Source organism: Cervus canadensis, chromosome X, assembly GCF_019320065.1.
Source record: "Cervus canadensis isolate Bull #8, Minnesota chromosome X, ASM1932006v1, whole genome shotgun sequence".
Classification (NCBI taxonomy): domain Eukaryota; kingdom Metazoa; phylum Chordata; class Mammalia; order Artiodactyla; family Cervidae; genus Cervus; species Cervus canadensis.
This window is the reverse complement of record NC_057419.1, coordinates 146,257,918-146,284,897: the sequence shown is the minus strand read 5'-3', so window position 1 is coordinate 146,284,897 and position 26,980 is coordinate 146,257,918. Positions and strand designations below refer to the sequence as shown.

The 26,980-nt window shown below is 47.6% G+C and overlaps 2 protein-coding genes and 1 long non-coding RNA gene across 6 annotated transcripts; 1 reads left to right on the top strand and 2 right to left on the bottom strand.

Annotated features, from left to right (window-relative positions):
• Nucleotides 1–1,126: 1,126 nt before the first annotated feature.
• On the bottom strand, nt 1,127–2,581 carry LOC122434944 (cancer/testis antigen 1-like). 2 transcript variants are annotated; one of them, XM_043458755.1, is made up of 3 exons: nt 2,101–2,581; nt 1,656–1,772; nt 1,127–1,447 (listed from the first exon to the last, which is right to left on the bottom strand). In XM_043458755.1, exons 1-3 carry the CDS (start codon nt 2,439–2,441, stop codon nt 1,318–1,320), a joined length of 588 nt encoding a protein of 195 aa, XP_043314690.1. In that variant the 5' UTR covers nt 2,442–2,581; the 3' UTR covers nt 1,127–1,317. The 2 variants fall into 2 exon arrangements, with proteins under 2 accessions (XP_043314690.1, XP_043314689.1); XM_043458754.1 differs by having other exon boundaries at nt 1,647–1,772; nt 2,101–2,578.
• A 3,512-nt stretch (nt 2,582–6,093) lies between these two features.
• On the bottom strand, nt 6,094–11,299 carry LOC122434945. The gene is made up of 3 exons (XR_006267506.1): nt 11,179–11,299; nt 7,869–7,871; nt 6,094–6,137 (listed from the first exon to the last, which is right to left on the bottom strand). It is a non-coding gene; the product is annotated as an uncharacterized LOC122434945 (long non-coding RNA).
• Nucleotides 11,300–24,906: 13,607 nt separating this feature from the next.
• LOC122435187 (cancer/testis antigen 1-like) lies at nt 24,907–26,362 on the top strand. Of its 3 annotated transcripts, none has more exons than XM_043459156.1 (3): nt 24,907–25,388; nt 25,717–25,833; nt 26,042–26,362. In XM_043459156.1, exons 1-3 carry the CDS (start codon nt 25,048–25,050, stop codon nt 26,169–26,171), a joined length of 588 nt encoding a protein of 195 aa, XP_043315091.1. In that variant the 5' UTR covers nt 24,907–25,047; the 3' UTR covers nt 26,172–26,362. The 3 variants fall into 3 exon arrangements, with proteins under 3 accessions (XP_043315091.1, XP_043315090.1, XP_043315092.1); XM_043459155.1 differs by having other exon boundaries at nt 24,912–25,388; nt 25,717–25,842; XM_043459157.1 differs by having other exon boundaries at nt 24,912–25,388; nt 25,717–25,837; nt 26,042–26,173.
• The last annotated feature ends 618 nt before the right edge of the window (nt 26,363–26,980 follow it).

Genomic DNA, 26,980 nt, shown 5'->3' with positions numbered 1-26,980 from the left:
CCAAGCATCTTAACAGGATTTCACAATAAAGCTCAAGAATAAGTCTAGGAATAGAAAAATATCAAGCATGCAAGGGAAATTCGATAATGCTTGGCATCCAATGTAGAATTACCAGGAGGCAAAGAAGCAGGAAACTCCAATCCATTATAACAGAAATCAGTGTGTTGTTGTTCAGTCGCTCAGTCAAGTGTAACTCTTTGCGACCCCACGGACTGCTCTCGCTAGGCTTCCCTGTCCTTCACCATCTCCCAAAACTTGATCAAATGCATGTCCGTGGAGTCGTGATGCCATCCACCTATCTCGTCTTCTGTCATTCCCTTCTCCTCCCACCTTCAATCTCTCCCAGCATCAGGGTCTTTGGCAATGAGTCGGCTCTTTGCATCAGGTGGCCAAAGTGCCGGGGATTTAATTTTAACAGAAATCAGTTAAAATGCATCAATTAGAAAGGAAGAAAGAAATGTGTATTTCTTTACAGACAAAATGATTGTCTATGTAGGAAGGTCAAAGGGATCGACGAAAGAGCTATTACAATTAGTTAATGAGTTTAGCATGATTTCAGGATACAAGGATACTCTTGAGAGTGCCTTGGACTGCAAGATCCAACCAGTCAATCGTAAAGGAAATCAGTCCTGGATTTCCATTGGGAGGACTGAAGCTGAAGCTGAAGCTTCAACACTTTGGCCAGCAGATGCAAAAAGCTGACTCACTGGAAAAGACTCTGATGTTGGGGGAGACTGAAGGCAAAAGGAGAATGGGATGACAGAGGATGACATGGTTTGACAGCATAACCCACAGAATGGGCATGAACTTGAGCAAACTCCAGGAGACAGTGGGGACACAGAGCCTGGTTTGCTACAGTCCATGGGGTTGCAAAGAGTTGGACACTAGTTAGAGACTGAGCAACAACAGCGACGTTCTGGTATTATATCTTAATATATAAATGTAACTATAAAACTGACAAAATATTCCAAAATCAATAGTGAATGGCAATACACAACATTCTTATTCTCCCACTTCTTACATTGTCTTCACTTATGTTGTGCTCCTTGAATATCTGGATCTCAGAACCTCCCCTCCAACCGGAAGATGAATGCAGTATTAGGAAGTGAACAAGCTAAAACTAAAGTCAGAGACAGCACAGTAGCTCGCTTTTATTTTCTGCAGTTAGCAATCACCAAACAAACCATGTGGACCCTGAGCCCCTCCCCCACCCCCGCCCAAAACAGCACCACAGGCACAAGCTGAAGCCCGATCAAACTACTGCAGAAAGCAATGCCCTCAGGAAGGACACTTGAGGCTAGGGCACATAGGCTAGGTTTAAAGCCCTCTTCTGTGCTGAGGCTGGGCGGGCACAAAGTTCAGCAAGGTCCACATCACCACGGAAAGCTGCTGCTGACAGAAGGCGATGGCCGTCTGGAGCAAGGCTTGGTCTTCAGCAGTCAATCGGCTAAAAGGGAGGGAAAATGAAATTCAAGTTCCCGCCGAGAAGGAAGAAGAGGAGCATGTCCTCCCTCTGTCCCCGCACACCAACAAGCCCAGAGCACCACACTTCTCCTCTAGGCTTAACCCTCCATTATGGCTCCTCCCGGGCCGAGACTGGTCACCACCCACCACCCTCCCTCGTCCCGGCCCCCTTTAGAACTGACAGAACCAACATGCGGCCACAAACGTAGAGCTCCCTCTGAACCGGCCATCGCAGTTGAGTAAGTCGAGTCAGGAGGTAGCGGGCGTTGTCCGCCTCCGCGTACGATGAGAAAGGCACGGCGAGGTTGCTGGTGGAGATACAGTTAAGGCACCATCCACACGAGTCATTTTGCCTGTACGTCAGGCTTCCTGCTCACGGAGACCTGCCTTCTCCCACAAGGCAGCCGCCGGACACCGGGGACATCACCACCGGATCCTTTGGCTCCCTTCAGATTGTTTTTCCTCACCACCTTCCCCTGGCAGCCAGACCACCTCTGACCCATACCCTCCAGCCCCCCAGAGTACCCACGTCCTACAGTTTAGGCCCCACTGCCTGCTACCCCCCCAAACCACCCCTAGCCCACACCCCGACCCGCGCGGCCCTTTGGCCCCACCGGGGCTCCTGAAATAGGATACAACTGGAAGACTCGGTTACTCAGAACTCCAGCTCCGGGTGCAGTGTCTCCACCAGGCCCTGGTGCGTGGGGTGCCCCCGGGGTCTGCGGAATGGCAGCGGCTGCGCCACCTGACTCTCCGGCAGTGCTGGGGTCTCTGGGATCAGCCATGTCGCCGGAGCCGGCAGGGACTCCTCGACTGACGGCATCTCCAGGGCCAGCTGGGTCGCCAGGGCCATGGCGGCCACCAGCACCACCCGGCACACCTTGGCCACCATGTGCTGTGCCCGTTGCAGAGGCCACGGCGCCTGCGTCTTCATCGGCTGCCCTCATGGCTCCTCCACCGTGTGCCTCAGGCTCCATTTTGAACCGCTCTCCCCTGCCCTCCGTGGCGGGAAAGTCTGAACCGTCCCTACAGAACCCAGCCCTGTGATGAGACCTGCAATTCAGGATCGGCAGAGCGCCTGAGGAAACACACCCTGGTCCTGCCTCACGATTGGTTCCCACCGACCGTTGGTTCCCGCGATGACTGCAGGCTCTCGGGCAAAACGGCGCCCCCTGCTGAAACGTCACATGTTTGCGCGCCATGTCGCCCCAATGTGCGTGTGCAGACGCCCACCCACGTGGTCTGGGCCCTCTGTGTCAGCCCTGCCTCGGGCCTGAAAGCTGGTAAACCATTCAGCCCTGAGGCCTCTGGGTGGCGCTCCACCCTTTAGTGTGGACGGGGCAGCTTCTCAGTGCGCATGCTCAAACAGACCCCGCCCCACTCCTCAGGGCCCCTGACTGTTTCCATTCCAAGCCTGCAAACCCCAAGTGAGCCCCGGTCCCCGTGCACCTCCAAGACTGTGTTGCTGCCAGCCTGGCGTCGCTCACAGGTGACCATCCTGCTGAGCGCAGGTCCTTGACATCGACTCCCAGAAGGGAGTCGGGAACCCCTGGGTCAGGGCCCGTCTGTCCCTCTGGTGTCTCACACATAGCTCACGTGCATGTATGTGCGTCTGTGTGCGTGAGCGCATGGGCAGGTGCATGCATATGGGCACGTGTACACATGTGTTTGTGAGAGAGAGCACGTGCCCAGATGCATGCACATAGGTGTGTGTATCTGTGTGTGCGCCCAAGAGAGTGCCCTTAACACAGGTGCCTGCCCGTCGGCGTGTGCATGGGTGTGTTTCAGAGAGAGAGAGCACAAGCACAGATTCATGCACATGGGCGTGTGCATGTGTTTGTGTGTGGAGGTGCTTGCACATGGGCATGTATGTGTGGTCACGAGAGAGCGTGTGGTCAGGTGCATGCACATGGGTCTGTCCCTGTGTGCAGGTGTGTGTGTGTGCGTGTCAAAGAGAGCACGGTTGAGTTGCATTCACATGGGCATGTGTGTCTGTGTGCATGCTTGCACAGGTGGCTTCACATGGGAGTGGGGTGGCCTGGCCCTGGAGGCATGATAGCAGGGATGTGGAGCCTGCCGTGCCTGCCTGCCTGGGGAGGGAAGCGGGGACTGCTGTTGGACACACTGGGGACGGCATGGGGCTGGGCTGCCTGGGGCTCCAGGCACACAGACTGCAGGGACTCCAGGCTGGGGGCTTGCCCGGGGCCCCTCAGAAGCACCGGAGGAACCAGATACACTCAAGGACTGGGGGAAGGGCAATGTTCCCCGGGACCCCGCCCAGTCTGTTGCCCTCCCCCGTCCCTGATCCCCATCCCCTGGGCTGGAGAGTCCTCTCAACCCTCACATCTAAGGCCTGCAGCATTCCCCCTCCACCAGCGCAGGGAGAGAGGCCCCGGGAGTGGCTGCCCAGGGGTGGGGCATCCCTGTCCTGCCTTCCCACCCATCCAGTTTCTCTCCATTCTGACTCCGAGTCAGTTTTAGGGTGTGGGTAGATCCTGTCTGCTGCCTGTGTCTGTCCCCTGCTCCGTGGCCTAGAGGACCCCAGCGGGGAGCCTGGACACACCTCTCCCTCAGGGGCCCACTGTCAGGTTGGGGGGACATTTGTAAGGGCAGTTGTGCTGTAGAAGGGATCTCACAAGACTACGATGGACTAGAGGGCGAGGGGCTAAGCCACATGACCCACCAGTGTCCTCCCTCTGCCCTCTCCACATCTGCACCTGTGCTCTTCATCCATAGTGATAGCTAACACTTGCTACAGTCCATGCACTGTTTCATGTGCTTTCCACGTGTTCGTCCATCAGGTCAGCTTTCAGACATTATTGCCATGTTGATATCCTGTCTCCCATGATGCAGGTCTCCTCCACACAAATCACACACACCCACTCTCTCCCCAACACCAGCGACTCAAAGTCTTGTGCATTTTGGTTTCTGCATTTCTCAAAATATGATGACCGTAGTGCTCCAGCAGGCACTGGGCTTAAGTTGGGTCTGAATGGTGAGATCTGCAAATGAAAATGATAGTGCCAATGACAAATAATGTGTGTGACAAGAGAGTGACAGAAGTATGAAGGAAAGACACTGTATGATAGAATGAGTTTCTCAGAGAGTTTACCACTGTGACAGGTGCATGGTTTTGAGTGAGTGTGACAGAGGGAATGTGTGATTGGGACAGGGATTTAAAAGGACAGAATGCGACGGGAAGAAACTAAGATGCAGTGATAGCAGCAGTGAGCGCCCAAGATGATAGATGATAACTTAACGTGTACGGAGAATGGTGAACAGTGCCGCCGGATTCGTGGTCTCCAAAGGAGAACTTTTAATTCTGGAACCAAGAGACGCAGTTTCAGTCACTCAGTGCTTTGTGTAGTAGAAATTTTATTAAAGTGAAAGGGATAGAAAAGGCTTCTGACATAGATATCAGAACGGAGTAGAAAGAGTACCCGGTTTGTTAGTTTAAGCAGAGCATTATATACGCTTCTGCTAGCTGCTGAGAATAGGTAAAAGGATGACTCAAGGCTACAAAAATGTTGCCCAGACCCTTTCCCATAACATACATCCGAGGATGGCATCAGCAGGATATTAACCAGAAGAAATGGGTTAACCCAGAGCTCAAGGCCATGGAAGTTTTACCCAGACCTTCTCCCATAACATAGGTTCTGAGCTCAAAAAAAAAAAAAAAAAAAAAAAAAGCATGTCCTTGAGCAAGAGATTCTGCTGCCTACCAGGCCTCCGTGTCTAAGGAAAAAGAATATGAAAAAGAAAGAATGTTCACCTCCTCCTTAAAGAGCCTTGGTCTCCCTAGCAACCTGACAAAAATAACTCTCTCAGAGATACCATGAGAGCATAAGTGTGTGGCCCACAGAGTGTCAGAGAGAGAGAGAGTCTAGGAGAGATCGGGTGTAGGGTTAGGGTTAGGGATAAGTGTGATGGAAAAGGCATTATAGAGTGACACGGGAATATGCCAGAAAGAGTGTGTGTGACAGATAATCTGACACAGTATGAGAAAGCAAATCTGAGAGATAATGTGTACGGAAGAAAATGGGTCTGTCACACATGGCAGAGTGTGACAGGGAATGAAGCGGACCATGGGAGGCAGCAGCCTGGGAAAGTGGATCAATCCTCGGGGCCCATGTTTTCCCGAGGCCGGCCATCCCCAGGTCTCCGCCAGTCTGGAGGAAGTCAGCAGATGCTGACTTGCTCAGCATCTGACTTGGCTCAGATGCCCAAGCCACGTTCTTCCCAATCAGTTTCATCAGTAATAAAGCTGATATTTAGGTTGAAACACATGCAAGGGGTGTGTGTCAGAGGCTGCAGATGCTAAGCTGGACCTGTTTGAAAGGAGTGGGAAAGGACTCGCAGCAGGCATGAGTGGATGGTGTCAGTGAACTTGTCGAGGAAATGATTCAGGTGGCCCAGTTTGTAAGTCATTTCAGTTCAGTCGCTCAGTCATGTCCTACTCTTTGCGACCCCATGAATCACAGCACGCCAGGCCTCCCTGTCCATCACCAACTCCCAGAGTTTACCCAAACTCATGTCCATCAAGTCGGTGATGCCATCCAACCACCTCATCCTCTGTCATCCCCTTCTCATCCTGCCCTCAATCTTTCCCAAGTCAGGGCCCTTTGCAACGAGTCAGCTCTTCGCATCAGGTGGGCAAAGTCTTGGAGTTTCAGCTTAACATCAGTCCTTCCAATGAATATTCAAGGTTGATTTCCTTTTGGATGGACTAGTTGGATCTCCTAGCAGTCCAAGGGACTCTCAAGAGTCTTCTCCAACATGACAGTTGAAAAGCATCAATTGGCATAAGGCTTTGGCGTAGTCAATAAAGCAGAGGTAGATGATTTTTTGTAACTTTCTTGCTTTTTTGACAATCCAGCAGATATTGGCAATTTGATCTCTGGTTCCTCTGCCTTTTCTAAATGCAGCTTGAACATCTGGACATTCACGGTTCACATACTGTTGAAGCCTGGCTTGGAGAATTTTGATCATTACTTTGCCATGGTGTGAGATGAGTGCGGTTGTGTTATAGTTTGAACATTCTTTGGCATTGCCTCTCTTTGGGATTGGATTGAAAACTGACCTTTTCCAGTCCTGTGGCCACTGTTGAGTTTTCCAAATTTGCTGGCATATTGAGTGCAGCTCTTTCGCAGCAGCATCTTTAAGGATTTTAAAAAACTCTACTGGAATAGCATCACCTCCATGAGCTTTGTTTGTAATGATGCTTCCTCAGGCCCACTTGACTTCGCATTCCAGGATGTCCAGCTCTAGGTGAGTGAGCTCACCCTCGTGATTATATGGGTCATGAAGATCTTTTTTTGTATAGTTTCTCAGTGTATTCTTGCCACCTCTTCTCAATACCTTCTGCTCCTGTTAGTTCTGTACCATTTCTGTACTTTATTGTTCCCACCTTTGCATGAAATGTTCCCTTGGTATCTCCTATTTTCTTGAAGAGATCTCTAGTCTTTCCCATCCTGTTATTCTCCTCTATTTCTTTGCATTGATCACTGAAGAAGGCTTTCTTATCTCTCTCTCTATTGTTTGGAACTCTCCATTCAAATGGGTGTATCTTTCCTTTTTCCTTTGCCTTTAGCTTCTCTGCTTTCCTCAGCTATTTGTAAGACCTCCTCAGACAACCATTTTGCCTTTTTTTGCATTTCTTCTTCTTGGAAGTGGTCTTGATCATTGCCTCCTGCACAATGTCAAGAACCTCGATTCGTAGATCTTCAGGCACTCTCTCTATCAGATCTAATCCCTTGAATCTATTTCTCACTTCCACTGGATAATCATAAGGGATTTGATGTAGGTCATACCTGAATGGTCAAGTGATTTTCCCTACTTTTTCATTTGAAGTCTGAATTTTGCAGTAAAGACTTCATGACCTGAGCTCCAGTCAGTTCCCATTCTTGTTTTTCCTGACTGTCTAGAGCTTCTCCATCTTTGGCTGCAAAGAATAGAGTCAATCTGATTTCGATTCTGACCATCCAGTGATGTCCCTGTGTAGAGTCTTCTCTTGTGTTGTTGGAAGTGGGTGTTTGCTATGACCAGTGCATTCTCTTGGCAAAACTCTGTTAGCCTTTGCCCTGCTTAATTTTGTACTCCAAGGCCAAGTTTGCCTGTTACTCAGGTATCTCTTGACTTTTGCATTCTAAGACTGGCCCAAGAATTTACTTTAAATGCTATCATCAACTAAAAATAAAAGGAGGAGGTTAGGGAATGGAAGAAGCCATTTAAGGGATATTATTAGGTAAAGCACAGTAAATTAGGGTATGGTGGTTTTGCCTATATGCATAGGTCCATATCTTAGACAAACTTTTCTTGATACATATTCATCATTCAATTCCTCACCCAGAGAGGGACACACCCTTTCAGATGGAGATATCCTTAAGTGTAAATCTGCTTCATACAATCTCTTTCTACTTGGTTTTCTAAGATTTTCCTGGTGCTGCTGTTTTTTAAAAATTAATCAGTACAAAATAATCCTTTTGTCAAATGGGCATGCTTTCAGTGTACTGTATTGGGCTCCCTTTGGTATGTCTGTGTCCTAATTTACTTATGAATGCATCTATAGAAGGACATGCTGATATCTTTAAGATTTTAACTATTATGAATAGAGCTCTCGTACATTACTTGATGATAGTTTTTCTTTCACAGTTTTGCTTACCAGTTGTCTAAATACAAGAGGTACACTCCTTGGATCTTAAGGTGAGAGTGTTTAGATTTGGAGAAAAGTGCCAAACTGTCTTCCAACGTTGACTGTCCATGCATTCCACCAGCATCTTGAGTGACCTCTTGTATGCTTGTTTACTATCTCTTTATCTTCTTTGGCCAGGTGTGTATTTCAATCTTTACCAAATTTTAAAGAGGTCATTTGGTATAATTTGAATCAGATCCTCATTCAGATATGTGTTTTGGAAATGGCACTAGTGGTAAAGAACCCACTTGCAAATGTAGGAGACATAGGAGTTGCGGGTTTGACCCCTGGGCTGGGAGGATCCCCTGGAGGAGAGTGTGGCAACCCACTCCAGTATTCTTCCCTGGAGACTCCCATGGACAGAGAAGCCTGGCAGGTTCTAGCCCATAGTGTCACAAAGAGTATGGCATGACTGAAGCAATTGAGCATGCATGCAGTATGTGCTTTATCTTTTCATTTGCTGAATAAGGTGTTCCTTAGAGTAGAACTATTTTTTATTTTAGAAAGTCCACATTACTTTTTTTCTTTTGTTGATAGACTTTTTTAAAATTAAAAGTTATTTTTTGTTTTATTTTTTCTTTTTGGCTGCACTGGGTCTTTGTTGTACACAGGCCCACTTCCACTTTCACCTACTGTCCCAACTGTGTGAAGATATCTTTTTCCATCCAGATCCAGTTTTCTTTTCCTGGAACCATTCCTGAGTTTTCCCCTCACTTTTTGGCCTTGATGGATTTAAAGCAGACAAGATGAGTATGGGATCTTGGTGGCCTTTTATGCTATGGCTTTTCTCACTAAGGATGTTTTCAATATTCATTTATGTTGTAACAATTATGACTACTACACTTTTTTTCTGATTGTCGTTAAAAATACAAAACATGGCATTGACCATTTAATTCATTTTAAGTATGCAGTTTTGTGATATTAACTACTTTCACATACCTGCAAAAATAAGTTAAATAATGTGTGTACCTCATGTGTGCATGGGAGATGCTCATACACACACACACACACACACACACACACACATATGTATACACACACACATGATGATCACATGCATACATCTTTATCCATTCACCAGTTGTTGGAGAAGTAGGTTGCTTTCACATCTTTGCTGTTGTAATTACTGCTGCTATGAACATAGTGGTGAATGTATCTCTTTGAATTATAGCTTTTTCTGGATATATGCCCAGGAATGGGATTGCTCATTCATATGGCAACGTTTTAGTTTTTTGAGGATCCTCCATACTGTTTTGCAAAGTGCCTGCACTAATTTCCACCAACAGTGTAGATTTTGTTTTATCCACCCCCTCACCATCATTAATTATTTATAGACATTTTATCGATGCCATTCTGATGACTATGACTATCAAAACCACCTCATTGTGGTTTTGATTTGCATTGCTCTAATAAATAGCAGTGTGGAGTTTCTCTCCATGTGCCTGTTAATCATCTGTATGTCTTCTTTGGAGAAATGTTTATTTAGACCTGCCCACTTTTTGATTTTTTTTTTTTTTGAGAAGCATGAGCTGCTTGTGTAATTTGGAAATTAGACCTTTTTGGTGGCATCATTTGCAAATATTTTCCCCCAACTATTAGCATAGGTGCTGGGACAACCAGATCCCTCATGCAAAAGAACATAGTTGGACCCCTATTTCCCTTGCTGTACAAAATCAACTCAAAATGGATCAAAGGTCTAGATATAAGAACCAATATTATACACCCCATAGAAAACAACATGACAGAAAAACTTCATGACCTTTGATTTAGCCATGATTTCTTAGATCTGCTACCAAATGCACAACCAACAAAAGACAAAAGAGATGAATTAGACTTCTTCAAAACAAAAGTTGTTGTGCACAAAAGGAGTAAGGAAAAAGATCCGCCATCCAAAATGGCACAAGATGTTTGAAGATCATGTGCCTGATAAAGGTCTGTAGCTTACCAGCCAAACCCCCACTGGTCCGGTGAGGTGCCCATGGGGCCACTCGCATCCAAGGTGATAAGGGGGTTTCAGGCCCCACAGTACCCTTGAGGTGGACGCTGGTCATCCTCAGCACACTCAAGGAGTGAGTGCTGGATGGTTTTGAGCCCCATTCCTTCTCATCACTGCCCTCAAAGCCTGGAGGCTTCAATGTGCCTCCAGAACAACACAGAGTCTTTGCAAGTCTTTGAGAACCAAGAGACCATCCTTCACTTTCTTGAAAAGTACATCTTACTTCATGGCAGGGACCTTTTCCAATGTGGCTCCCATCATGTTCTTCTACCTTCTTTATTTCTCTGAAAGTGGCCAGGGCAGTTTGGTCCTCACACCAGGTGACAAGGCCCATGGGGCCAGGTCCTGGTGATCCTTCCTTTCACCGGATACTAACTCAGACTCTCAGGTTGAGATTGAACATGGATGCCCCTGCTTATCCATCAAGAATTCTCATCTCCTCACCTTCTCTTTTCCTCTTGCTTTGCAGTCTCAGATTTGCCTGATAGTCCCCACTCACAGTTCCTGAAGAACCCAGAGATTTCTCCTGAAGGAAAGTTTCTGAAAGAAGCAGAGGGATAAATAAAGAATGCAGATAATTCCTACCTCATGCTGATGCCTAGAGGGTGATGAGAGTGAGTGTTTTCTCATAAGAATTGTAAAATCACCCAAGTAATAGATCATTGGGGGGGACATCTTGTGTCTTCCTGCTCATTCTAATAATGTTGTTCCTGAATTTTAATTTTGTAAAAATTTACCTTATAAATATTCCAAGGGGGAGATCCATTTAAAAATGTTATTCAAGTAACTCCATGGGTTTTACAACAAATAGGGACACAGAACCTGAGGTCAGACACTGGCTGAGAGATTCCCACCCTGAGCCACTGCCCCTTGGAGGGTGGGATGGCCGTGACCGTCCTCCTGTAGGTAAGCCACCTCAAGCACATCTTATGTGGGACCACTGCATCACAGAATCTTAGACTGGCCAATGGCAGGCAGCTGGTGAGAGATGAGGAAAACAGAAAGATTGGAGCTTCAGCTTCAGCACCAGTCCTTCCAATGAATATTTAGGACTGATTTCTTTTGGGATTGACTAACTTGATCTCCTTGTAGGCCACGGGACTGCCAAGAGTCTTCTCCAATAACACAGTTCAAAGGCATCAGCTCTTCAGTACTCAGCTTTCTTTATGGTCCAACTCTCACATCCATACATGACTACGGGAAAAACCATAGCTTTGTCTAGATGGACAATTGTCAGCAAAGTAATGTCTTTTTTTTTTTTTTTTATGTCTTTGTTTTTTAATGTGCTGTCTAGGTTGGTCATAACTTTTCTTCTAAGGAGCAAGGGTCTTTGAATTTCACGGCTGCAGTCACCATCTGCAGTGATTTTGGAGCCCAAGAAAATAAACTCTGTCACTGTTTCCATTGTTTCCCCATCCATTTGGCATGAAGTGATGGGACAAGATGCCATGATCTTGCTTTTCTAAATGTTAAGTTTTAAGCCAATATTTTCACTCTTCTCTTTCAATTTCTTGAGAGGCTCTTTAGTTCTTTTTCACTTTCTGCCATAAGGCTGGTGTCATCTCTGTATCTGAGGTTATTGATATTTCTCCCGGCCATCTTGATTCCAGCTTGTGCTTCATCCAGCCCTGCATTTCACTTGATGTACTCTGAATAGAAGTTAAATAAGCAGGGTAATAATATACAGCCTTGATGTGATGTACTCCTTTCTTGATTTGAAACCTGGCAATTGTTCCATGTCCAGTTCTAACTGTTGCTTCTTGACCTGCATACAGATTTCTCAGGAGGCAGGTAAGGTGATCTGGTATTCCTAAGTCTTGAAAAATTTTCCACAGTTTGTTGTGATCCATACAGTCAAAGGCTTTGGCATAGTCAGTAAAGCAGAAGTAGATTTTTTTCTGGAACTCTCTTCCTTTTTTGATGATTGAACGGATGGAGGCAATTTTATTTTTGGTTCCTCTGCCTTTTCCAGATCCAGCTTGAACATCTAGACATTCATAATTCACAGACTATTGAAGCCTTCCTTGGAGAATTTTGGGCGTCACTTTGTTAGCATGTGAGATGAGTGCAGTTGTGTGGTAGTTTGAACATTCTTTGGCATTGCCTTTCTTTGGGATTGGATTGAAAACTGACCTTTTCCAGTCCTGTGGCCACTGCCAAGTGTTCCAAATATGCTGTCATATTGAGTGCAGCACTTTCACAGCATCATCTTTTAGGATGTGAAATAGCTCAACTGGAATTCCATCACCTCCACTAGCTTTGTTCATAGTGAGGCTTCCTAGGGCCCACTTGACTTTGCATTCCACGATGTCAGGCTCTAGATGAGTGATCACACCATCAAAATTATCATGAAGATCCTTTTTGTATAGTTTTTTGTGTATTCTTGCCACCTCTTCTTAATGTCTTCTGCTTCTGTTAGGTCCATAGCATTTCTGCTTCTTTTGGAGCCCATTTTTGCATGAAATATTTCCTTGGTATCTCTAATTTTCTTGAAGTGATCTCTATTCTTTCCCATTCTATTGGTTTCATCTATTTCTATGTATTGATCACTGAGGATGGCATTCTTATCTCTCCTTGCTATTCTCTGCATTCACATGGGTATATCTTTCATTTCTGCTTTACCTTTAGCTTCTCTTCTTATCTCAGCTATTTGTAAGGCATCCTCAGACAGCTATTTTGCCTTTTTGTATTTCTTTTTCTTGGGGATGCTCTTGATCACTGCCTTCTGCACAAAGTCATGAACCCCATCCATAGTTCTTCTGCCTAGAAGAACAGGCACTCTATAAGATGCAATCCCTTAAAACTATTTGTCACTTCCACTGGATAATCATAAGGGATTTTATATAGGTCATACCTGAATGGTATAGTGGTTTTCCCCACTTCAATTTAAGTCTGATTTTGGTAATAAGGAATTCATGATCTGAGTCACAGTCAGTTCGCAGTCTTGTTTTTGCTGACTGTATAGAGCTTCTCCATCTTTGGCTGCAAAGAATATAATCAATTTGATTTTGGTATTCATCATCTGGTGATGTCCCTGTATAGAGTCTTCTCTTGTGTTGTTGGAAGAGGGGGTTTGCTATGACCAGTGCATTCTTTTGGCAAAACTCTGTTAGCAGGGCAAAGGCTAACAGCAAGAGTACCAGGGATTAACATTCTGCAACAGGACATTAATTAGGGCCAGAAATAGGGCCTTAATTAGGGACAGTGTTAGGACCTCAGAGATAAGTTCATGGCCTGAATAAGAGATAGTTCAGGCTGTTAGTTGGATGCACTTCAGTGACTTTCTTAAGGACATAGTCAGGGCCTTTGTTCTAGGATCAAGGTGTTATTTTGTGACAGCTTAGGCTATAAGGGACAGTATTATGGCCTCAGTTGGGGCAGTGTTAGGGTTAGGGATGGTATTAGGGCCTTCATAAAGTATAGTTCAGGCCTTGACTAGGGAGAGTGTCTCGAGGTTACTTAAAGACAGTTTCAAGGCTTTAGTTTGATATAACTTGAGGGCCTTAAAGAAGTTCAGGCTGTTACTTAGCAGCCATTTCAGGACCTTAATAGGGCTAGTGTCGGGGTGTTAGTTACGGACAGCATCAGAAACCTACTTTGGTACATATTCAAGGCCTTAATTAAGGACAGATTCATGGGAAAAGTAGGGATATTGAGGGTTATCATGGACATCATCAGGACATTAGGATGAGTATCGGGGTGTTATTTAGAGGAAAAATGAGGATGTTATTTAGGGAAAGAGTTAGGGAATTAGTTACAGACAGTATCAGCCCCTCAGGCGGAGACGTTTTCAAGGCCTTAGAAATAGCATCAGTGCCTAACTGAGGGAGGGCATCTGGCCTTCACTTAAAGACAGAGTTAATGGCTTAATTAGAGAGACTGTCAGGGCCTCAGAGAAAACTTGAAGGCCTTAGTTAAAGACACGTTAGACCATTTTTCCAAGGGATATTGTCAGGGTGTTCATTACAACCAGCATCAGGGCCTTAGAAAGAGAGAGTTAAGAGGACAGTTTGGGAAAGCTCAGGCCATCATAGACAGCTCAGGGCCTTATTTAGGGTCAGGGTCTGGTAGTGAAATCAAGCAGGACCCTGTGGGGCTCCTGGGCCCAGAAGCCTTTCCCATGTCTCCTGTTTCTTTGTTGGGGATAGACTTCCAGCTCCATGACCTACTCTGAGCTCCAAAGGGCAGATTGGAGGAGGTGCTAATCAGGGAAGGGAGGGGATGCAGAGAGAAGCAAAGAGCACTCAAGATAGACTATTTTGCCTTGTGTCAGGCTCCTGTTTCTGTCAAAGGGGATACACATAAAAATATCTCTTCCAACTCTTGGTGACCCCATGGACTATAGAGTCCATGGCATTCTCCAGACCAGAATACTTGAGTGGGTAGCCATTCCCTTCTCCAGGGTATCTTCCCAACCCAGGGATCAAACCCAGGTCTCCTGAATTGCAGGTAGATTGTTTACGACTGAGCCACCAGGGAAGCCCAAGAATACGAGAGTGGGTAGCCTATCCCTTCTCCAGGGAATCATCCCAGCCCAGGAATTGAACCAGGGTCTCCTGCATTGCCAGCGGATTCTTTCCCAGTTGAGCCACCAGGGAAGCCCAAGAATACTAGAGTGGGTAGCCTATCCCTTCTCCAGGGAATCTCCCCAAGCCAGGAATTGAACCAGAGTCTTCCAGATGTTCAAGCTGGATTTATAAAAGGCAGAGGAACCAGACATTAAATTGCCAACATCTGTTGGATCATGGAAAAATCAAGAGAATTCCACAAAATAAAATCTGCTTTGTTGACTACACGAAAGCTTTAGACTGTGTGGATCACAAAAAACTGAGAAACATTCTTACAGATTCATATACCAGACCACCTTACCTGTCTCCTGAGAAACCTGTATGCAGGTCAAGAAGCAACAGCTAGAACTGGACATGAAACAACCGACTGGTTCCAAATTGGGAAAGGAGTATGGCAAGGCTGTATATCATCACCCTGTTTATTTAACTTATATGCAGAGTACATCATGAGAAACCTTGGGCTGGATGAAACACAAGCTGGAATCAAGATTGCTGGGAAAAATATCAACAACCTCAGATATGCAGATGACACCAGCCTTATGGCAGAAAATGAAGAAGAATTAAAGAGCCTCTTGATGAATGTGAAAGAAGAGAGTGAAAAAGTTGGCTTAAAGCTCAACATTTAGAAAACTAAAATCATGGGATCCAGTCCCATCACTTCATGACAAATAGATTTGGAAACAATGGAAACAGTGAATGACTTTATTTTAGGGGGCTCCAAAAATACTGCAGATGATTACTGCAACCATGAAATTCAATGCAGCTTGCTCCTTGGAAGAAAAGCTATGACCAACCTAGACAGTACATTAAGAAGCAGAGACATTACTTTGCCAATAAAGGTCCGTCTAGTCAAAGCTATGGTTTTTCCAGTAGTCATGTATGGATGTGAGAGTTGGACTATAAAGAAAGCTGAGTGCCAAAGAATTGATGCTTTGGAACTGTGGTGTTGGAGATGACTCTTAAGAGTCACTTGGCCTGCAAGGGGATCCAACTAGTCAATCCTAAAGGAAATCGGTCCTGAATATTCTTTGGAAGTACTGATGCACTATGCCCTGACACTGCCTCTGACTATGCACTGACGTTTTCCTTGCTCTGTGCCCTGAAGCCACATCTCACTATGCCATGATGCTTTTCCTCTCTCTCTGTCCTGGCACTTTTCTGCTATCTATGCCCTGTCACTGCCTCACACGTTGCCCTGCCACCTCTTCTATGTTTTGACACTGCCTCACACTATGCCGTGACGTCTCTCCACTCTCTATGCTGTGACACCACCTGTCACTACACCCTGACACACTTTATCTCTCTATGCCCTGACACTCTCATCACTATGCCCTGCTTTCCTCTCTCTATGCCTGACTGCCTCACCACAACTAATGCATATTCTCTCTCTATGCCCTGACATTATTTGTCACTATGCCCTGATGCATAACCTCTCTCTATATAGGCCTGACCCTGCCTCTCACTATTAGTTCTCACATTAGCTCTCAATACACACTGACACCTGTCCTCTCACTGTATTCTGACACCTTTCCTCTCTATATACTCTAACTCTTCCTCTCACTACTCACTAACATCTTTCCTCTCTATGCCTGACACTGCCTGTGACTAGCCCTCATAACTTTCCTCTCTCTATGCCCTGAGACTGCCACCTCCCGGGTCTGCTCCACAGACCCCCGCCCTGTCCCCCCAGGTCCTCTCCACAGACCCCGTGCCCCGTTGCCTCATCCAATTCCAATGCCCCTCTTCCAGGTCCACTTGACTGCTTCCCTCAGGTCACCACCCCCCCAGATCCTCTCCATGGACTACCATCCCAGGTTATCTCTGCTAGTGCCCCACTCCCAGGTCCTCTCGTTGGCCAGAATCAGGACCCAAGTCCTCTGCTTGCCTGCTGCTGGTCCTCTCACTGGCCCGTTTCTGGTCTTCAATACATCCAGACTATGAATTCACTACATCCTGACCCTGGTCCTCACTACACCCCAACATTGGTCCTCACTATGGCACGTCTCTGGACCTCACTATGATGTGACTATGCTCCTTGCTATGCTCTTACTCTGCACCTGACTACACTTTGATGCTGGTTCTATGTCCTGACAGGTTTCTGCTTAATTTCTGACACTGCTTCTCACTTTGCCCTGACTCTGGGCTCACTACATCCTGAATTAGTTTACTCTACATCCAGACTCAGGCCCCACTGTGTCCCTTATTCTTTGCCTCATGTGGACATGACTCTGACCCTCACTCAACCCTGACTCTCTAACTACAGTCCTGATTCTGATCCTCACTCAACCCTGTGTCTGGTCCTCACTTGGGCCTGGCTCTAAAAGCACTGTACAGTTCAGTTCAGTTCAGTTGCTCAGTCATGTCCGAATCTGTGACCCATGAACCACAGCATGCCAGGCCTCCCTGTCCACCACCAACTCCCAGAGCTTACCTAAACTCATGTCCATTGAGTCAGTGATGCCATCCAACCATCTCATCCTCTGTTGTCCCCTTCTCCTCCTGCCTTCAATCTATCCCAGCATCAGGGTCTTTTCAAATGGGTCAGCTCTTCACATCAGGTGACCAAAGTATTGGAGTTTCAGATTCGACATCAGTCCTTCCAATGAACACCCAGGACTGATGTCCTCTAGAATGGACTGGTTGGATCTCCTTGCAGTCCAAGGGACTCTCTAGAGTCTTCTCCAACACCACAGTACAAAAGCATCATTTCTTTAGTGCTCAGCTTTCTTTATAGTCCAACTCTCACACCCATCCATCCAAAATATGCCATACAGTACCTAGATAAACAGAGTGAAGAGTTATTTGAAACACAAATGCAGATCACTTCAAAGCAAAGGAATTCAGAAGCACCTACCAGATGAGATTTCCTGGAATGAACAACCACCAAAATGGGAACCAAGATTACCCTAAGTCTACAGAACCACAGAGCGTATGTCGGAGACTTATCACACACTCTCTTAGTTCTCACAACATCTCAAGTGCTACTTTCCTGGTTTCCCAGATTAATCCCTTGGAGTAGGACATTCAGAACAGTACAGGCAGGATTACAAGAGAATCGTCCTCAAGGCAAAGTTGGATGTGGCAGCTGCTATGGCAGTCCCTCTTATGCTGTCTGCTCCTGCCCTGGAGTTCCAAATGTCAGATGGAGTATGACTAGGTCTCGATCTTTCCAGGCATGAATGCCAGGGGATCTGCCCTCTAATTGAATTCTCCAACCCTTCACTCCCTTGAAAGAGGCTGGCATGGAGAAAACCTTGGAGCATCTGATGAAGTCAGAGCGCCTAGAGGGGCCATCCCCAAGTCAGCCCCACACTGAGCACCAAATCTGATCCCAAAATGCCATCTCTGTGCACCTGTGCTAAACCAAATCCCAGAGACAGAGTTTCAGGTGAAGTAGAAATCCATAGCGTTGCTGCTTTGCCAGCAAAGAGGGACACAGAAAACTCATGCCCTCAAAAACTGTGCCCCAAGGCAGGAGGATTTGCTTAGGAGTTTTATAGCTATAGTTATATAGTTTTCCCTGGTAGCTCAGTTGGTAAAGAATGTGCCTGTAATGCAGGAGACCCTGCTTCAATTCCTGGGCTGGGACAATTCCCTGGAGAAGGGATAGGCTAGATTCTTAAGGCTTCCCTGCTGGCTTAGCTAGTAAAGGATCTACCTGCAATGTGGGAGACCTGGGTTTGATCCCTGGGTTGGGAAGATTCCCTGGAGAAGGGAATGGCTATCCACTCAAGTATTCTGGTCTGGAGAATGCCATGGACTCTATAGTCCATGGGGTCACCAAGAGTCAGACTGAGTGACTTTCACGTTATAGTAATGGTTAAAGGGCAGAGCTGTTGAGAAGGATTAGGGTGTATACAGGGCCTGAACTCCCTTCATCTGGCCTCAGGTGCTCTCTTGGTGAGCTTCTCTGGAATGAAGAATGCTACAGTTTTCCATGTTGCTGGAGAGGATGTTTAGTTGGGTAAAGACTTTAGAGACATTTTGTATGTGTATCCCTTTTGACACAAACAGGACCCTGAACCAAGACACAATACTCTATCTTGAGTGCTCTTTCCTTCTCTCTGCATCCCCTCCCTTCCCTGATTAGCACCTCCTCCAATCTGCCCTTTGGAGCTCAGGGTAGGTCATGGAGCTGGAAGTCTATTCTCAACAAAGAAACAGGAGACATGGGAAAGGCTTCTGGGCCCAGGAGCCCCATAGGTTCCTGCTCGACTTCACTACCAGGCTCTGGCCCTACACTAAGGCCCTGAGCTGTCTGTGATGGCCTTAGATTTCCAAAACTGTCCTCTTAACTCTGTCCCTAACTAAGGCCCTGATGCTTGTTGTAACGAACACCCTGACAATGTCCCTGGGACAAATGGTCTAATATGTCTTTAACTGAGGTCTTCGAGTTTTCCCTGAGGCCCTGAAACTCTCCCAAATTAAGCCGTTAACTCTGTCTTTAGGTGAAGGCCTGATGCCCTCCCTCACTCAGGCACTGAAGATGCACTCCTGATGCACTCCCTCACTTCAAGGCACTAAGGCCTTGACAAAGTCTCTACCTGAGGGGCTGATACTGTCTGTAACTAATTCTCTGATGCTTTCCCTAACTAACATACTCATTTTGCCTCTAAATAACACCCTGAGACTCATCATAATGCCCTGATGATGTCCCCAATAGCCCTCAAAATCCCTACTTTTACCATGATCCTGTCCAAAACTAAGGCCCTGAATATGTCCTGAAGTAGGTCTCTGATGCTGTCCCAAATTAACACCCCAACATAGGTCATAACTATGGACCTGACGCTAGCCCTATTAAGGTCCTGAGATGCTACTAAGCAACAGCCTGAACTTCTTTAAGGCCCTCAAGTTATCTCTAACTGAAGCCATGAAACTGTCTTTAACTAAGCCTCAGACACTGTCCCTAGCTAAGGTATGAACTATACTATATGAAGGCCCTAAGCCTGCCCCTAACCCTGACACTGCCCCTAACTGAGGCCATGATACTGTCCCTTATAGCCTAAGCTGTCAAAAAATAACACCCTGATCCTATTACGAAGGCCCTGACTATGTGCCTAAGAGAGTCACTGCAGTGCATCTAACCAGCCTGAACTATCTCTTACTCAGGCCATGAAGTTACCTCTGAGGTCCTAACACTGTCTCTAATTAATGTCCTGTTTGTTATTGTCCCTAAGTAATGTCCTGCTGCTGAATCAGAGTCCCTGATGTTTTTCCTGTTCACCTCTGTCCTGCTAACAGAGTTTTGCCAAGAGAATGCACTGGTCATAGCAAACACCCACTTCCAACAACACAAGAGAAGACTCTACACAGGGACATCACTGGATGGTCAGAATCGAAATCAGATTGACTCTATTCTTTGCAGCCAAAGATGGAGAAGCTCTAGACAGTCAGGAAAAACAAGAATGGGAACTGACTGGAGCTCAGGTCATGAAGTCTTTACTGCAAAATTCAGACTTCAAATGAAAAAGTAGGGAAAATCACTTGACCATTCAGGTATGACCTACATCAAATCCCTTATGATTATCCAGTGGAAGTGAGAAATAGATTCAAGGGATTAGATCTGATAGAGAGAGTGCCTGAAGATCTACGAATCGAGGTTCTTGACATTGTGCAGGAGGCAATGATCAAGACCACTTCCAAGAAGAAGAAATGCAAAAAAAGGCAAAATGGTTGTCTGAGGAGGTCTTACAAATAGCTGAGGAAAGCAGAGAAGCTAAAGGCAAAGGAAAAAGGAAAGATACACCCATTTGAATGGAGAGTTCCAAACAATAGAGAGAGAGATAAGAAAGCCTTCTTCAGTGATCAATGCAAAGAAATAGAGGAGAATAACAGGATGGGAAAGACTAGAGATCTCTTCAAGAAAATAGGAGATACCAAGGGAACATTTCATGCAAAGGTGGGAACAATAAAGTACAGAAATGGTACAGAACTAACAGGAGCAGAAGGTATTGAGAAGAGGTGGCAAGAATACACTGAGAAACTATACAAAAAAAGATCTTCATGACCCATATAATCACGAGGGTGAGCTCACTCACCTAGAGCTGGACATCCTGGAATGCGAAGTCAAGTGGGCCTGAGGAAGCATCATTACAAACAAAGCTCATGGAGGTGATGCTATTCCAGTAGAGTTTTTTAAAATCCTTAAAGATGCTGCTGCGAAAGAGCTGCACTCAATATGCCAGCAAATTTGGAAAACTCAACAGTGGCCACAGGACTGGAAAAGGTCAGTTTTCAATCCAATCCCAAAGAGAGGCAATGCCAAAGAATGTTCAAACTATAACACAACCGCACTCATCTCACACCATGGCAAAGTAATGATCAAAATTCTCCAAGCCAGGCTTCAACAGTATGTGAACCGTGAATGTCCAGATGTTCAAGCTGCATTTAGAAAAGGCAGAGGAACCAGAGATCAAATTGCCAATATCTGCTGGATTGTCAAAAAAGCAAGAAAGTTACAAAAAATCATCTACCTCTGCTTTATTGACTACGCCAAAGCCTTATGCCAATTGATGCTTTTCAACTGTCATGTTGGAGAAGACTCTTGAGAGTCCCTTGGACTGCTAGGAGATCCAACTAGTCCATCCAAAAGGAAATCAACCTTGAATATTCATTGGAAGGACTGATGTTAAGCTGAAACTCCAAGACTTTGCCCACCTGATGCGAAGAGCTGACTCGTTGCAAAGGGCCCTGACTTGGGAAAGATTGAGGGCAGGATGAGAAGGGGATGACAGAGGATGAGGTGGTTGGATGGCATCACCGACTTGATGGACATGAGTTTGGGTAAACTCTGGGAGTTGGTGATGGACAGGGAGGCCTGGCGTGCTGTGATTCATGGGGTCGCAAAGAGTAGGACATGACTGAGCGACTGAACTGAAATGACTTACAAACTGGGCCACCTGAATCATTTCCTCGACAAGTTCACTGACACCATCCACTCATGCCTGCTGCGAGTCCTTTCCCACTCCTTTCAAACAGGTCCAGCTTAGCATCTGCAGCCTCTGACACACACCCCTTGCATGTGTTTCAACCTAAATATCAGCTTTATTACTGATGAAACTGATTGGGAAGAACGTGGCTTGGGCATCTGAGCCAAGTCAGATGCTGAGCAAGTCAGCATCTGCTGACTTCCTCCAGACTGGCGGAGACCTGGGGATGGCCGGCCTCGGGAAAACATGGGCCCCGAGGATTGATCCACTTTCCCAGGCTGCTGCCTCCCATGGTCCGCTTCATTCCCTGTCACACTCTGCCATGTGTGACAGACCCATTTTCTTCCGTACACATTATCTCTCAGATTTGCTTTCTCATACTGTGTCAGATTATCTGTCACACACACTCTTTCTGGCATATTCCCGTGTCACTCTATAATGCCTTTTCCATCACACTTATCCCTAACCCTAACCCTACACCCGATCTCTCCTAGACTCTCTCTCTCTCTGACACTCTGTGGGCCACACACTTATGCTCTCATGGTATCTCTGAGAGAGTTATTTTTGTCAGGTTGCTAGGGAGACCAAGGCTCTTTAAGGAGGAGGTGAACATTCTTTCTTTTTCATATTCTTTTTCCTTAGACACGGAGGCCTGGTAGGCAGCAGAATCTCTTGCTCAAGGACATGCTTTTTTTTTTTTTTTTTTTTTTTTGAGCTCAGAACCTATGTTATGGGAGAAGGTCTGGGTAAAACTTCCATGGCCTTGAGCTCTGGGTTAACCCATTTCTTCTGGTTAATATCCTGCTGATGCCATCCTCGGATGTATGTTATGGGAAAGGGTCTGGGCAACATTTTTGTAGCCTTGAGTCATCCTTTTACCTATTCTCAGCAGCTAGCAGAAGCGTATATAATGCTCTGCTTAAACTAACAAACCGGGTACTCTTTCTACTCCGTTCTGATATCTATGTCAGAAGCCTTTTCTATCCCTTTCACTTTAATAAAATTTCTACTACACAAAGCACTGAGTGACTGAAACTGCGTCTCTTGGTTCCAGAATTAAAAGTTCTCCTTTGGAGACCACGAATCCGGCGGCACTGTTCACCATTCTCCGTACACGTTAAGTTATCATCTATCATCTTGGGCGCTCACTGCTGCTATCACTGCATCTTAGTTTCTTCCCGTCGCATTCTGTCCTTTTAAATCCCTGTCCCAATCACACATTCCCTCTGTCACACTCACTCAAAACCATGCACCTGTCACAGTGGTAAACTCTCTGAGAAACTCATTCTATCATACAGTGTCTTTCCTTCATACTTCTGTCACTCTCTTGTCACACACATTATTTGTCATTGGCACTATCATTTTCATTTGCAGATCTCACCATTCAGACCCAACTTAAGCCCAGTGCCTGCTGGAGCACTACGGTCATCATATTTTGAGAAATGCAGAAACCAAAATGCACAAGACTTTGAGTCGCTGGTGTTGGGGAGAGAGTGGGTGTGTGTGATTTGTGTGGAGGAGACCTGCATCATGGGAGACAGGATATCAACATGGCAATAATGTCTGAAAGCTGACCTGATGGACGAACACGTGGAAAGCACATGAAACAGTGCATGGACTGTAGCAAGTGTTAGCTATCACTATGGATGAAGAGCACAGGTGCAGATGTGGAGAGGGCAGAGGGAGGACACTGGTGGGTCATGTGGCTTAGCCCCTCGCCCTCTAGTCCATCGTAGTCTTGTGAGATCCCTTCTACAGCACAACTGCCCTTACAAATGTCCCCCCAACCTGACAGTGGGCCCCTGAGGGAGAGGTGTGTCCAGGCTCCCCGCTGGGGTCCTCTAGGCCACGGAGCAGGGGACAGACACAGGCAGCAGACAGGATCTACCCACACCCTAAAACTGACTCGGAGTCAGAATGGAGAGAAACTGGATGGGTGGGAAGGCAGGACAGGGATGCCCCACCCCTGGGCAGCCACTCCCGGGGCCTCTCTCCCTGCGCTGGTGGAGGGGGAATGCTGCAGGCCTTAGATGTGAGGGTTGAGAGGACTCTCCAGCCCAGGGGATGGGGATCAGGGACGGGGGAGGGCAACAGACTGGGCGGGGTCCCGGGGAACATTGCCCTTCCCCCAGTCCTTGAGTGTATCTGGTTCCTCCGGTGCTTCTGAGGGGCCCCGGGCAAGCCCCCAGCCTGGAGTCCCTGCAGTCTGTGTGCCTGGAGCCCCAGGCAGCCCAGCCCCATGCCGTCCCCAGTGTGTCCAACAGCAGTCCCCGCTTCCCTCCCCAGGCAGGCAGGCACGGCAGGCTCCACATCCCTGCTATCATGCCTCCAGGGCCAGGCCACCCCACTCCCATGTGAAGCCACCTGTGCAAGCATGCACACAGACACACATGCCCATGTGAATGCAACTCAACCGTGCTCTCTTTGACACGCACACACACACACCTGCACACAGGGACAGACCCATGTGCATGCACCTGACCACACGCTCTCTCGTGACCACACATACATGCCCATGTGCAAGCACCTCCACACACAAACACATGCACACGCCCATGTGCATGAATCTGTGCTTGTGCTCTCTCTCTCTGAAACACACCCATGCACACGCCGACGGGCAGGCACCTGTGTTAAGGGCACTCTCTTGGGCGCACACACAGATACACACACCTATGTGCATGCATCTGGGCACGTGCTCTCTCTCACAAACACATGTGTACACGTGCCCATATGCATGCACCTGCCCATGCGCTCACGCACACAGACGCACATACATGCACGTGAGCTATGTGTGAGACACCAGAGGGACAGACGGGCCCTGACCCAGGGGTTCCCGACTCCCTTCTGGGAGTCGATGTCAAGGACCTGCGCTCAGCAGGATGGTCACCTGTGAGCGACGCCAGGCTGGCAGCAACACAGTCTTGGAGGTGCACGGGGACCGGGGCTCACTTGGGGTTTGCAGGCTTGGAATGGAAACAGTCAGGGGCCCTGAGGAGTGGGGCGGGGTCTGTTTGAGCATGCGCACTGAGAAGCTGCCCCGTCCACACTAAAGGGTGGAGCGCCACCCAGAGGCCTCAGGGCTGAATGGTTTACCAGCTTTCAGGCCCGAGGCAGGGCTGACACAGAGGGCCCAGACCACGTGGGTGGGCGTCTGCACACGCACATTGGGGCGACATGGCGCGCAAACATGTGACGTTTCAGCAGGGGGCGCCGTTTTGCCCGAGAGCCTGCAGTCATCGCGGGAACCAACGGTCGGTGGGAACCAATCGTGAGGCAGGACCAGGGTGTGTTTCCTCAGGCGCTCTGCCGATCCTGAATTGCAGGTCTCATCACAGGGCTGGGTTCTGTAGGGACGGTTCAGACTTTCCCGCCACGGAGGGCAGGGGAGAGCGGTTCAAAATGGAGCCTGAGGCACACGGTGGAGGAGCCATGAGGGCAGCCGATGAAGACGCAGGCGCCGTGGCCTCTGCAACGGGCACAGCACATGGTGGCCAAGGTGTGCCGGGTGGTGCTGGTGGCCGCCATGGCCCTGGCGACCCAGCTGGCCCTGGAGATGCCGTCAGTCGAGGAGTCCCTGCCGGCTCCGGCGACATGGCTGATCCCAGAGACCCCAGCACTGCCGGAGAGTCAGGTGGCGCAGCCGCTGCCATTCCGCAGACCCCGGGGGCACCCCACGCACCAGGGCCTGGTGGAGACACTGCACCCGGAGCTGGAGTTCTGAGTAACCGAGTCTTCCAGTTGTATCCTATTTCAGGAGCCCCGGTGGGGCCAAAGGGCCGCGCGGGTCGGGGTGTGGGCTAGGGGTGGTTTGGGGGGGTAGCAGGCAGTGGGGCCTAAACTGTAGGACGTGGGTACTCTGGGGGGCTGGAGGGTATGGGTCAGAGGTGGTCTGGCTGCCAGGGGAAGGTGGTGAGGAAAAACAATCTGAAGGGAGCCAAAGGATCCGGCGGTGATGTCCCCGGTGTCCGGCGGCTGCCTTGTGGGAGAAGGCAGGTCTCCGTGAGCAGGAAGCCTGACGTACAGGCAAAATGACTCGTGTGGATGGTGCCTTAACTGTATCTCCACCAGCAACCTCGCCGTGCCTTTCTCATCGTACGCGGAGGCGGACAACGCCCGCTACCTCCTGACTCGACTTACTCAACTGCGATGGCCGGTTCAGAGGGAGCTCTACGTTTGTGGCCGCATGTTGGTTCTGTCAGTTCTAAAGGGGGCCGGGACGAGGGAGGGTGGTGGGTGGTGACCAGTCTCGGCCCGGGAGGAGCCATAATGGAGGGTTAAGCCTAGAGGAGAAGTGTGGTGCTCTGGGCTTGTTGGTGTGCGGGGACAGAGGGAGGACATGCTCCTCTTCTTCCTTCTCGGCGGGAACTTGAATTTCATTTTCCCTCCCTTTTAGCCGATTGACTGCTGAAGACCAAGCCTTGCTCCAGACGGCCATCGCCTTCTGTCAGCAGCAGCTTTCCGTGGTGATGTGGACCTTGCTGAACTTTGTGCCCGCCCAGCCTCAGCACAGAAGAGGGCTTTAAACCTAGCCTATGTGCCCTAGCCTCAAGTGTCCTTCCTGAGGGCATTGCTTTCTGCAGTAGTTTGATCGGGCTTCAGCTTGTGCCTGTGGTGCTGTTTTGGGCGGGGGTGGGGGAGGGGCTCAGGGTCCACATGGTTTGTTTGGTGATTGCTAACTGCAGAAAATAAAAGCGAGCTACTGTGCTGTCTCTGACTTTAGTTTTAGCTTGTTCACTTCCTAATACTGCATTCATCTTCCGGTTGGAGGGGAGGTTCTGAGATCCAGATATTCAAGGAGCACAACATAAGTGAAGACAATGTAAGAAGTGGGAGAATAAGAATGTTGTGTATTGCCATTCACTATTGATTTTGGAATATTTTGTCAGTTTTATAGTTACATTTATATATTAAGATATAATACCAGAACGTCGCTGTTGTTGCTCAGTCTCTAACTAGTGTCCAACTCTTTGCAACCCCATGGACTGTAGCAAACCAGGCTCTGTGTCCCCACTGTCTCCTGGAGTTTGCTCAAGTTCATGCCCATTCTGTGGGTTATGCTGTCAAACCATGTCATCCTCTGTCATCCCATTCTCCTTTTGCCTTCAGTCTCCCCCAACATCAGAGTCTTTTCCAGTGAGTCAGCTTTTTGCATCTGCTGGCCAAAGTGTTGAAGCTTCAGCTTCAGCTTCAGTCCTCCCAATGGAAATCCAGGACTGATTTCCTTTACGATTGACTGGTTGGATCTTGCAGTCCAAGGCACTCTCAAGAGTATCCTTGTATCCTGAAATCATGCTAAACTCATTAACTAATTGTAATAGCTCTTTCGTCGATC

Excerpts from the sequence above, each read along its gene's own strand:
- LOC122435187 (XM_043459155.1), top strand. The coding sequence starts at position 25,048 with ATGGAGCCTGAGGCACACGGTGGAGGAGCCATGAGGGCAGCCGATGAA. Across the intron at positions 25,389-25,716 it reads AGTAACCGAGTCTTCCAGTT|CAACCTCGCCGTGCCTTTCT; the intron begins GTATCCTATTTC and ends TATCTCCACCAG. Across the intron at positions 25,843-26,041 it reads TGTGGCCGCATGTTGGTTCT|CCGATTGACTGCTGAAGACC; the intron begins GTCAGTTCTAAA and ends CCTCCCTTTTAG.
- LOC122434944 (XM_043458754.1), bottom strand. The coding sequence starts at position 2,441 with ATGGAGCCTGAGGCACACGGTGGAGGAGCCATGAGGGCAGCCGATGAA. Across the intron at positions 1,773-2,100 it reads AGTAACCGAGTCTTCCAGTT|CAACCTCGCCGTGCCTTTCT; the intron begins GTATCCTATTTC and ends TATCTCCACCAG. Across the intron at positions 1,448-1,646 it reads TGTGGCCGCATGTTGGTTCT|CCGATTGACTGCTGAAGACC; the intron begins GTCAGTTCTAAA and ends CCTCCCTTTTAG.